This window comes from Aquila chrysaetos, chromosome 22 (genome assembly GCF_900496995.4).
Source record: "Aquila chrysaetos chrysaetos chromosome 22, bAquChr1.4, whole genome shotgun sequence".
Classification (NCBI taxonomy): domain Eukaryota; kingdom Metazoa; phylum Chordata; class Aves; order Accipitriformes; family Accipitridae; genus Aquila; species Aquila chrysaetos.
Window position 1 is genome coordinate 16150216 of NC_044025.1, and position 12758 is coordinate 16162973.

The 12758-nt window shown below is 44.9% G+C and overlaps 1 protein-coding gene across 3 annotated transcripts in view; it reads left to right on the forward strand.

Moving 5' to 3' along the window:
- The first annotated feature begins 5809 nt into the window (after window positions 1–5809).
- The window catches only part of ADAMTS2 (ADAM metallopeptidase with thrombospondin type 1 motif 2), a 190130-nt gene continuing 183181 nt past the window's right edge, over window positions 5810–12758 (forward strand). For 2 of the 3 annotated variants that reach the window (XM_029997583.2, XM_029997584.1), the window contains exons 1-2: window positions 5810–6019; window positions 6983–7344. In XM_029997583.2, the coding sequence (XP_029853443.1) occupies window positions 5932–6019; window positions 6983–7344 (450 nt within the window). In that variant the 5' untranslated portion in view covers window positions 5810–5931. Of the gene's footprint in view, window positions 6020–6789; window positions 6880–6982; window positions 7345–12758 lie in introns of those variants that run through there. The other variant, XM_029997585.1, reaches the window with a different exon arrangement.

The following is a 12758-nucleotide window of genomic DNA, read 5'->3' on the forward strand; positions in this document are numbered from 1 at the left end:
AATCTGCGTGGCTGAAATGCTTCTGAGACGATTTCTTTCTAGCAGAACAATTTGTAAGTATGGCTGGCTGAAACTGCTCCATCAAAATTGTTTCTCAACAATAAATTAGTATGTTGACTAGAAACATGTTTTTCCTCCAGAAATGTTTCTTCTGGAAGATGTTGATTCTTCTCTTTTTAAAAAGTCACGGTACACAAAGCCAAAATATTTCGGCCAAACTTGCTAAATGTTTTTCAGGGAAAATTATGTATAGCTAGATTTGCACTGGGAAAAAAGTCCCAAACCCTTGATTAGGGCCTAGTTGCCCTAAGCTTCCTTCATAGGTAAACCTGACAGTGAAAGTGATGCCCCAGAGGGTAGCAGATCTTAGGGCCATATAACTTTTGTTCTGTCTCCCAGATCTTGCACAAATCTGAACTTGGTGGCTTGCCCAAATCTGTGGCATAATAAGATGTTAAATAAGGTCTGTCTTTCTGTAAGGACTGAAGCATGTTGAGAGGCAGGATAGGAATGCTTTATTGGCACTGCCTGTGTATTTGATGTTTCTGAGATTTCAGATCTAGGAGAGTTATTTTGGCACCAGATTGACATGAACAATATGAAGAAGGGTAGAACAGTATTGAAAAAGTGTTTGGTTCGTTCAGTGACTCTATTTTTTCCCCTCAAAATAGATATCTCATAAACTGGAAAGGAACTGGTTAGTAACAAATGAGAATTCTTCAAGAGGGAAATCAAATGTCCCAGTACTAATTAGTTGAAATTAAGATCATTCAAATATTTATATAGGGAAGGCAAGTATTCCGGGAACATGCTGGGATAAATCACATGGCTGGAATATTAATAGCGAGGCAATAAATCTGCACAGAAAGAATCAAGGTGAAAACGTAGGGGAGGGATTGTACTATTTATCAAAAGACAATTATACTAGCAGTTAAATACAGATGGTTAGTGAAAGAAGTGGTAACAATGAAATTTTATGTGTTATGCTGACAGAGAAAATGTGAAGGGGAATTAAGATGGAACATTTACTGTGGGCCACAAAATCAGGACAAAGTGTCTGATCCAAACACAGAAAAAGGTGAAGGAAACTTGGATCCATCCCCCTAGTTCTGTTACTTCCTTCCCTGCACCTGAGTGCACACTTGCCTGTGCGTACAGTTCAGCTGCAAGCCTGTGATCAGGTAGGAGCTTTGGGCCATGTGCAGAAGGAATTTGAACCTGTGCTATCAATGAGCATAGACTTGAGAAGGTGTCCATGGCTGGTCCCTATGTGGCCAGCATCTGGCCAATTAATCTTTTGGCCTGCGCGATTTGCAGGCAGCCTGACCTTTTTACTGTCTCAGGCTGCAGGTATCCCACATGGGTAGCACTGACACACGGAGCAAGGTTGAGAAGAATGCCTGCTGCTCCACTCCATCTTGGAAGACTGTACACTTGAATCTTAGATAGCTAAAGTGAGAGTTAAGTCCTGTAGTCCAACAGTGACAGGTTTCAAAACTACTGTATAACTGCTTAAGTTTTTGTCAATAAAGTTCCTTAAGTCCCTGAAGTTCTGGGGCATGTCCTGTGCTGCTCCTGTCTCAGCAGAATCACCCAAGTCTTCTGAAGACTTGCCTGCCTGGGCAGTCTGAGCATGTTTGGTAAGGGCCGAGGAGCTGGTTCTCAGAAATCTCAGGACAAACAGGCAGAGGAGATGCTCCCCTTTTATACAGTCAGTCAGTAGCTCTCCTGTTGTAGACAGGATTTTATTAGTTACCAACTAAAGATGTATAAATTTTTTGTAATATTATTACCTCATTTTTCACTCCAGGAATCAAAGTGACTAGCCTGGGTATTACTGCTTTAATTTAGTTTCTTGTCACTTTATTTTTCTTACACTTTCTTTCTTAAAAGAGGAGCAGAATTCAAATTGTTAGAAGGAGCGTGGTAATTTGGTAATTTATTAATTGTTACATTGGTCTGGTTTTTGTGTGATTGATTGTTTCGTTACTGTGCTTAGGTAAAGGGAGGAAAAGGCAGGACTGTTCCAGTTTTAGTTACTGCTCTTTAGCATACACTGCTTCAAAATCAGCATTAAATACATGCATTTTTTCTAGGTAGTATATAATACTGCCACGTAATGGCAAAAGGGTTCAAAGAATACAGAGCCTGGAAATGTCAAGTATGGAGGAAATGAACTGGCACGCTATTTTAATTTATCTTCTTTTTTATTAATCTTTATAATGTTACATAGGCAGAAAGTAAGCATACTGGTTAAGGGTGAAGGCAAAGACAATGATCTGCATAAGAAACAATGCAGGCAACAAACAGTCCTTTTGCAGAAAGGTATCATGTTCCCCATAAGGAAGTCAGAAATGAGAACTCTCCTTTCCGGGGAACCGCTCGTGTAAGAGCTTGAACTGCTTTGGATCATGAGGGCTGTAAGCAGACTCTAAGTTACCTGCTCAGGTAATGGCGTGCCCTTTGGAGAAGGCACAGTGCTGCAGTCCAGCATCTCCCCTCACAGCCCCACTAACGTAGGGAAAAGATTTATTTTCCCTTTGAAATGGCAAGTGATCTTAGAAATCTCAGATACAAGGTTTATCATTGCAATGTGCAGTTGTATGTGTTTTGAACACTTTCATAGCAGTAGCTGGTGATTTAAGCTTAGGATCTTTTAATTTTACTAAGAAAAATTAAATGTTGAGAGAACATCTCCACAGGGAAGGTCTGACTGCAGATGTACCCTTGCTAGAACAGGAACCGACAGAGTCTGTGCTGAACTCCATATTGGTTTAGTTACAGTGCTGTTCGTAGCTCAGCTAGCTTGTTTAAAGCTACTTCAGGTATTTCAGCATGAGCTGCTAGAACACCTTTCCTTCAGACTGGGTATTCATTCAGGACACAGCATAATTTTCTCCTTTCTGTATGCCTGTCTCCAGCAAAGACAAACATCTGCGTGATTGTAGTCATGTTTGGCAGCAGCATAGGCATACCCTCAGATCAAACTATTGGAGCACAGTTGCAGTATCTAGCCCTCCTCCCTTCATTCCAGTAAAATAAACATGATGAGACTTCATTCACACCAATTAATTTAGAGGTTTGTGGACTATGAGTAATGCAGCACTACATACATTTCACATTGAGTTTTTCTAGTTCATTCTAAAAAAATTTGAAGCATCCTCCTGGAGACAGCCATGGCAAGGCCCTACCGTGGAAACCCAGGCACCGACCTTGGCTGCCTGTGTCAAGAATCCTGGGCAAATAATTTAGGAAACGGGGAAGAACTAGTTTTGAGGAGGGTATTCCCCTGAATTTTTCTGCTATATTGGTGTAAGAGCAGGGATGTTAAGAACTTCTCTTCTTGAATCCCACTCATTCAGGCTCTGTGGTGGTTGGCATGCTTTGGACCACCTCCTCAGGGTCAAACATGGATCCATTTTTTCTCTGGAAGGATGAGCCCATTGCTGCACCATGTGGCACATCCTCAGTTGGTCTAAATTGGCATCATGAATCTACTGCAGAAAATATTGGCTCTGTTGAAGTCAATGGCAAAACTCTCACTGACTTCAGTGGGGGATCAGGATTTATTCCAGCGAGTTCAGTGGAGGCACAGTTTTTACCAACTGCAGATCCAGCTCCATTGTTTGGCACTTATTGTCAGTTTGGTTTTGTTTAAAATTTTAAAGAAGGTTCTAAAACAGCTCCAATAATCCCTAGAGCCCATGGAACTTTTGGGTCTTGGCCCCGCGTGATAAGATAATAACATGTGCACATAGAACTTGGTTTCTGTATAGAAATAAACTTCTACATGAAGGCAGTTACTGATTCTTTTTGCTTATATCATTACTTTGCAGTACAGCTGTTATCCATATTAAAGCATATTTTCTAACCTCCAATTTTTTCAAGAATAAAAATCCATCTTAATTAGTAGAACTATTGGCTGGGTTGTTTTGTATTTCTATAATATACTCCGTCTCCTTATTTTTTTCTGGATGCATCATATACAAATAAGAACTTTGATTTCAAATATAGGGCCAACCCCTCTCCCTTTCAAGTTTATGAGCAGAAGTTATTTCAATTTGAGCAGGATGGGACGGATGGAACATAAAAAAGCCACATCATCAGCTTAAAATACAAGTCCAATAAAAATGAAGTTGGAACTTTACCAGCTGTGTACTGATGAAAGTATATGAGATTTTAAGTAAGAGAAGCTGCTCAATATGGACTCACAAACAAAACAGAACAAAAAATGAGCCAACAGAAAAACAAACCGAAAGGAAGAACTGGGAGAAGCCTGGTGCAGACAGCAATCCCAAGCAGAGGTCATTCGAAAAGGTAAGTAAAGGGATGTTTGAATATAATGTACAAATTGATCTACTCCATTAATCAGAATAATCTTTCCCTTTTTACCCTCAACCTAAAAAATGGGAAAACCAAACCAAAACAACAAGCCAAGCAAGCAGAAAATCATGTGCTGCCATAACTGATCAGGCCTGGGGTCCATAAAACCTAGTCACTGGCATCAAGCAGTACTAGCTAGTTGTTATTTTTCTTCCATACCCTTCGCTTGTGTCCGTATATAGGGGTGGAAGGTAATAATTGGACCCTTAGTCATAGAGGAGCAATAATAGTCAAGGATACCCAGGAAAATTCCTTGGCAGAGGACCAGCTTCCTGCAGGAAGCCATTGCATGCAAATTTCCAGAGAGGTATAATACATGCAGATACAGTGCGAGTCAGCCTGCGGTAGGTAAGGCCGTGGACTGGCGAGGACAGCAAGAGCGCCAGAAGGGCTGTTAGGATTCTGCAAGGTTAAAGAGTAAAGTGGTGAAAACAGCAAATGATCCTGATAATGTAACAGCTGAGTAAATATATACATTATCTGAAAGGAGTAAGCGGTATGGCATTTATCCTGGCCATATGGAAACAAATATAACTTGTTTTTTTCCATAAAGGCCACTCTTGATTATTTAATTATTTTACAAAATCTCCTTCTATATCGTATTTATAGTATTCCTGAACGCTTTCAGGGTCTCTCTCTCCATTTGCAGATACTTAATGTAAGCTAGCTTTGCAGCAAGTAATTTCAGTCTCATTAGAAAACAGTCCAAACAATTTTTCCCGTGAAATGGCTGCTTAGAGTGATTTGTTCGATCAGATGAACATCTCTGATCACGGTTTGCCACTGTTGGTGGCACTTTTTCCACTTGGGTCCTTGCTTTCAACGGGAAACCCAAGACTCCCGACAAAACTCATGCCGAGGTGCCTTAAGTTTGCCTAGTCTGGCTCCGGTTTGCTTTGACCACCAGTTTCCAGGTGAATTCACAGACTGGGGCGGGGAGCGCGCAGCCCGCGGGCCTCGATGGCAGGACGCTGCCCCGGCGCCCCGGGGGGCTCCCGAGCACGGCCCGGGGCGGAGCGGGGGGGGGGGGGGGGGGTGTGGCGCGTCGTGTTTCTTTCTTGCTGCAAACCGCTTTTGGCCAACTCCCGTTCCCCGCTCCCAGAACCCGTCCCGGCGCGGCCCCGGGAGCGGGAGGGTCCCGCCTGGGGAAGCCCGGCGGCGGCGCGGTGCCGGGGCCGGGCTGCCCGGCGGGGGCGGCGGGGCGGGCAGTCCCCGCTCCCCCTCGGCCCGGCTGCGCCGTGTGGCAGCGCCTCTGTCAATCAGCCTGACTTCACTCCTGCACGCCCTGTGTTTCCAGTATTATACCCCCGCCGCCTCCTGGTGTCTCTGCTTCGCTGCGAGCCGGGAGCGCGGCCGCCACTGCCGCTGCGGCTGCGGCTGGGCGAATGCGCGGGCGGCGGGGCGCGGGGCAGCGCTGAGCGGCGCGGAGAGGCGCGGAGCCGGGGCTGCCGCCTGGCCCGCCCCGGCTGCTGGGGCGGCGCGGCGCGGCGCTCGGCCGGCTGCGGGCAGCCCGGGCGCCGGCCCCCGCGTCGGGCCGGGGCCGCCGCGATGGACCCTCCCGCGGGCATCGCCTGCCTCCTGCTCTGCTGCGCGCTCTCCCTGCCCGCCGGCGCCCTGCGGCGGCCCGGGGACAGAGGTAGGTCTCCGCCGGGACGCCGCGGCCGCCCCCGCCGCCCTTCGGGCTGCTGGCTTTGCCCCGCCGGCGGCCGGTGCCTTGCAGCCCGCCCGTCCGAAGTCGCGGCTCGTCGCCCCGCGGCTTTCCGCTCCCCTTGAACTTCTTCTGCGGCTACTTTTGCCGGGTTTCCAGTTGTTTCCTGCAAGCGGCAGGCGGGGACGGGGGCGCCCGCGCCGCCGGCGGGGAAGGGACGCGGGGAGCCCCGCCGGCAGTGACAGCGCCGCGCCGGTGCCCGCAGCCCCGCGGCCGCCCGCTGCCTGCCCCGCGGAGGGGGCGAGCCCCGGCGGGCAGGGCTCGGTGCCTGGAGTTCCCCGACGAAGCACATGGCAGCTCGTCTGCCTCCTCCTCCTTCTGCCCCGGCCAAAACTCCCGGGGCTCCCGCCGAGACCGCTGCCGATCGCTGCCCGTGGCGTCCCCGTCACCAGCCCGCTCCGTCCCCGCCGCACCGGGGGTAGTTTGAGGGACGTGCCTTTCCCTTGCAGGCTTGCCACCTGCGAACCGAGCCCCTACCCCTGCCCCTCCGAGCCGTCCCGAAGTGGATCTGCGCTCTCTCATCGTCGCTGGCCACCCAGGTGGCCCCACGGTCCCCGGGGCGAGCCGGGCACCGACCGGGTGGGCGGGGGTGCGGGGTCCCGGCTGCGTGGGCAAAGGGTAGTGGGACCCCGCTGCATGGGCAGGAGTGCGGGGTCCCTCCTGGGTGCGGAGGCTCACGCTGCCGTCCGGTGTTCTGGGGGGAGCAAAAGGCAAGTTTGAATGAACTCTGCACACTTCACGCCAGTGAATGAAGTGCCTGTACAGAGTGCGGTGTCCGTCTGCCTTATGTAAGTGTCTGCTGTGCTAATGAATAATGGAATAAAAATCCCGCGGCATCAGGATGTGTTTAGTTCTAGTATCTCTCTCCTCTCTTGCTTTCTCCCTGTAAAGATCCAATTCTGAGGAATATAGAGGAGTACAGCCTTGTCATCCCCACCAGCACCGATTCAGAGGGCAGGTTCCTATCCCACTTGGTGTCCGGACCACCAAAAGCACGCTTCAGGAGAGCTGCGGAGGACTTGCAACATGAAGCAGCAAATGAGCAAATATTTTACAATGTCACTGTTTTTGGAAGAGAGTTTCACTTCAGGTTGCGGCCAAACTCCAGGCTCGTGGCCCCTGGAGCAACAGTTGAATGGCAGGAGGACTCTGATGAGACTCACATTGAACCTCTCTATGGGAATTGCCTCTATGTTGGGGATATCACTGATTTGCCAAATGCTTCAGTTGCTATCAGCAATTGCGATGGGCTGGTAAGTTACTTTTGTTATTATATCAAAGATAATTACATTAATTTCCTACAGTCTTTAAATATAAAATGTGTGGACTGTCAGAAACTCACACCTCATATGGTAACTGTGAATGCAAATTAACTAATGTTCCCTTGTGTGGGAATAGCTGCGCTGCACCAGGCACTTCTTTACAGACAGTGGCACTAGAAGTTTGAGCACATGCTCTGTGGTAGCTACTCTGGAACAGAGCAGCTGAAGCCAGGATTTATGTTGATTTGTGGTAAAGTTACTTGAGGTGTCTGATGCTTTGAAACAGAGGATGAAATGGCACGTTCTCAGCATCCTCTTCTACTTTTCACTTGCAGTCTGCGAAGGGAAATTTTAGAAGAGTTAATCCCAAATAATGGGCTGGACTGCTCTGGAAACAAATTTGATAGGTGAAATATGTTTTTTGCCCTGGAAAATTTTAATTTATTCAAAGTCTGTTTTTCATGGATTTTTCACTCGGTGAGTTTCATTGCCTAATCAAGTGATTGATGGAAAGTCGCAAAAGAGTTTGGATTTTACAAGCAAAACGGCTCCCTGTGATACATTTTGCAAGGCTGTGTGTTTTAAAACTTGCTGTAGCTTTCTGTTCTGGTGTGCATGTTCAGCAATCAAATTGTAACTGTTTGTCCCTGACATCCTAAACTGTCATACTATCATTTGAACAGTAATTACTGCACAGCAATTTGTTTATTGAGAAAAGGGCTATAGTTTTGATAATGAACAGTTTATCCAGCCAATATTTTCTTGCTATACCCTTTAGAGTTCATAATTTTGAGATTACTTAATTTTAATGCATTCTGTTCTCTGCATAAAAAGCCAGTATGACTCAGTTGTATTTCTATTTATTTAATCATAGACAGTTGTTCATTTGCTGTGCCAAGAAGATAACATGTATGGAGATAGTATGTTGGCTGTCTGAGAATGGAAGGGAATCAAATACTTTTCCCCTTACTCTTTCCTTTCCTGTGGTTTCTCCTAGCCGTGTGCATTCCTGTTTTGAGAATCAGGTTTTAGTGTTGCAGTTGTTTGATGTGGACAGCTGGCTGAGGGCAAGAGGAACACCAGGACTGAGCAAGAAGACCAGTTCAGAAAGCAGAGTATGAGCCTGCAGGTCTGCCTCTGGTGGTGAAGCAGAAGTTCTTTGCTTTCCCCATAGCTAGCACAGATCATTTTGTGTAAGGCAAAATTTACTTGCTCTGGGCATTGCAGAACTGGGGTGGAGCCAAAGCTCTTCTTCCTTGTTCGTCTGTGCTGAAAGGTGGAGGAAGATCCTGTTGACGGCTGCTGCTTGTGTTATGCTTTCCTCATCAGCACAGGCGTTGACTTTAAGGGCAGTGGGGGAACTTGTTCCTTCTTCCTTCCAGTGTTAGCCAGAGTGTGGACTCCTTATATTGGAGAAGAGTGTTATGATAAAATATAACACGAGTTAAAGCCAAAGTATGGATAAGACTCTAAAGGTCCAAGGCCTCATGTTGCGTGTGTAAATGACAAAGTGTTCATAAAATGCTGCTCTTTTTGCATTTGTAAGTAACTCCTCAAAATACAAAGGAATGAAGCCAGGTCTCAATTCAGTGGCACTCATAAATGGCTAGAATCCAGAAAGCTACCAAAACAATTTTAGTTTTCAAGCTGTATCCACAACCTGTGTGCCTGCCTCTTTCCAGCATTCTTCTTTCCATTAGAAGAAGCAGGAGAGTTGGTGTAGCATGGGAGCTGCCACGTTCTAATCTGGATGTCATGCTGGTTCTCACATGGCACTACAACTTCTGTGATTCTGCTAAGACATTTGGAAATGGCTTAGTGTTTCCTCCAGTGCATATCTACATTGTAAATGTTGCAGGGCAGAGACCATGTTTGGTTTTGCCCAAGTCACTGAAGCCTTCCTGCAGGAAGCATTACCTCAATACCTTTAAGCATCTGGCTGTAATGATTTCCCTGAGATTGTGCAGTAAATCTGCTGTGGAACAACAAATTGAACTCCAGTCCCTTGGGTACTATGTTCCATCTCTACCCATTCCCTCCATCTCAGTTTCTTTCTTTCGTGGGGGGAGAATTTAAAACAGGTATCAGTAGAATTAACACAAACTCCAAGAAATGGTACTAGTGGTTCCCCAAAAGCCACTGGTCCATGGACAGCAATAATGAGCCACTAACACACTAAAGTTAATATTGCACTTAACTGTCTCTCGGTTTACGTTTTTATTTCTTGTGTTTGCAAGGAGTATTGAAGAGACTCTGGAGCAATGTATTACTAGCAAGACATTCTTAGAGGCCACTGGGCTGTATGTTATTCTCAGGTTTATTGGTATTTCAGATGTGAATGCAGACATGGACAAGGCTATTCTCAATTTGTTTTCTATGTCCATTTTTTTCTTCACACCTAGTTTACTTCAGTGGAGAAATTCCATAGTATCATGGGTTTTCTTTCAGTTGCCTAACAATACACATGCCGGGGCCAATGTTCCTAACATACCCCAAGTATTTCCACCTCCTTTTCTAGATTACTCTGGAGATAGGGATGGTGGAGATCTCTGACAACTGAGCTGTCAACTGACAAGAATTAACGTTGTTTGTTACAAACTCGCTTCATTTAATTCCTAGTATTTTCTTGAAGTGCTTCCTTTTGAAGGTGGTTTGACATCTGTCTATGCTTCTGGTGGGCTTCCAGCTTTTGCATCCAGACATTAGGGTTGAAATAATACTTGAATTGAGGTTTCATAGTTTGATCTTTACACTGCAAACTTTTGTTGACTGAATCTGGTTCAAGTCAGTGAATGCATCTGCCACCTTGCCAACTTCTGATGTTATTTCCTCTGAACATCCCCTTTGGTTTGCACTTTACTGCCAACTGTGTCTTATTTTCCAATTATTGTCTGAGAAGAGTATGTCTGGTGGTGTTGGTATTGCCAAAACGAGAAGTTGTTGGAAGGCATTTACATGAAAATAGTAGATCTGCAAACAGATTTTTGAACTGCACTATAAATGATGACGGTTTTTAATCTGCAATAATTCTAAAAAATGAAAAGGTACAGTGAATGCATATACAGAATTATCTGCTGCCCTGACTGAGGAGGTACACAGTTGGTTTGGGTACTCCCAGTTTTCTGCAACAGAAGTCAATGACAAAATTAGTTTTATTGACCTAAAAATCAAATCAGAGACAGATGAAGAGAACTTCTGAAGTATGCAATCTAGGTGTGTTTTCAGAGCTGAAATGGGTCTTTACAAATCATTGGAAAGTTAAAGCTAATCAATAGCTTTTTTAACAGCTCTCTGAATTATGGATGTGATTTTTACCATATTAAAAAAAAAAGTTTTGTGAAAGCTTTCCCGCTTAAGATAAAAACACTCTGGACAACTTGGTATCATCTTGGTTGGCATGATAGCATTCAAACTAATTTTCCACTGAGTAGGCAGAACCAACACGGTCAGCTGTCTGTGGCCCGCAGACTGTTGTGGAAGATATTGCACTTTGAGTATGTTCTTGGTCCTTGGCCAGATCCTTACTTGTGGATGCAGGTGGAGGATGAGGGAGCTGGCTGTCCTCTCCAAGGGTTGGTTGTGAAGGAGAAGTGGTTGGAGGCTGTAAAAATGCCATAAAACAATAAAGAGTTAGAATTACGGTAGTCCTTCCAGATTATTGCCTGAACTATGGGAACTCCCTTTCTTCACTCCAGCAGATGAACCTGCCATTGTAGAAGAACTCTTTATGCATCTGAATTTCTTATTTTGATAAATACTTCTGCAGTGCTTGAGGCAGATGTGCCAAAAATGTCTTCTTTGGGTTGACAAGATGGCAGTATCAGGTTGTGGAACTTCAGAGACATAAACTCTCTCCCAGTTTCATTTGTAGGCTGTGGGCTAGAATGTGTGCTTAAACACAACCAGATACAGGAGAAACAGAGTATCAACACTACATCTGGTATGGATAATGAGCATGATTAAATTAGGCTGCAGTGCAGAGTCAAACTTACTGACAGGATCCTAAAAGACTGAGGATCACAGCTTCATGTTGAATAATCAGTATGATCTAGTAAGCACTGAAGCAAATAGGGGAACATCGGTTTCAGTAACACAACATGATGTCTTAGCTCTGCTTCATTAGTATAATTCTCTTCCTTTTTAACAGTTAAAGTATCAGCTGTCCAAAAATTTCACTATATTGTCATTAAAATGGTAAGCTATTAGAAGTAGACATTTAGAAAGTAAGCTGTTCAGGACATCTATGGTTGTATGTTTTCTTATGGAACTGTAAGCATTACATGTCTTGGGGTACCAAGCCATAGTCACCTTACTAGTATAATGGACATAAGTGTTTCTTCTTATGTGCTGAAATAGGCAGGGTTTGCTCTACAACATTTCAGTCTTTACTGTATGCTGTAATAACCCTCGCAAACTGGTTGAGAGAAGGCTGGTGGCTGGCTGCTTGCCCAGATGCTATTTCTTCTAGAAATGCTTGGGACGCCAGCAGTGCTTTTTAGACTCATGCCCAATACTGATAGTAACTGTAGTACTGGCCTGACCGGGGTGGGTTTGTGGTGATCCATTTGCTTTACTAGCCAGTCATGAATCTTCAGGAATTGACTGGTGCTTTGGCTGCTGTCAGTGTAAGTGCATGTCTGTCAGTTGTCCCAAGACCTTGTTATGTATTATTTCTATTATTAATATTTTCTCGACTGTTTTAAAATCAGATAATGGAATATTTTTAATTTTTGCAGTCTTTATTTTACAGGGGCATATTGATATAATCTAATTTGTAAACTGTAAATGTAGGACCTCAGGTTCCAGATTCAGTCAATGGTGTTTCCTAAGAGCAATTCCAGCTACCCATGTGAAATGCCCACCTTTCTCCTTCCTGGGGGAATATTCCCCCCCTCCCTCCTGCCACATTCCCTGCATTCCTGAAGACATTTAAACACCTTGTGAAATCTATCCTTGTTTAGTATAATCCTGCTTCACTTTGAGCATGAGCTTGAGCTCTTTGAAGTCAGTGAGTTTTAAGGTTATATTCTTAAATACCTTCCTGACAGAGATGCTTTCTTGGAGCTGGCCACAGAGCTGAAGTTGAATCTAACTCACCTTAGGTGGACCATGTAATTTACCTGGGTAAGAGGGTGAAGGATCTGCTCACAATGAATACACAAGGAGAAGACAAACCTGCTTATATAACTCTGTTATTTTTCCTTTTAGACATCCATCTCCTGCTTTCATATGGATTTACAATTTAGTTTTGTTTCTGCTTTATCTGTTTTTTGGATTACACTGGTTTGTGGGGTAGCAAAAAAGCAGAACTCAAGGTAGCACAATATTGTCTTCAAAGTCTGGTCAGGTTGAGTGCCTGACGGTTATAACAGATGCCTGCTACAAATAATTCCAGTAATTCTTTT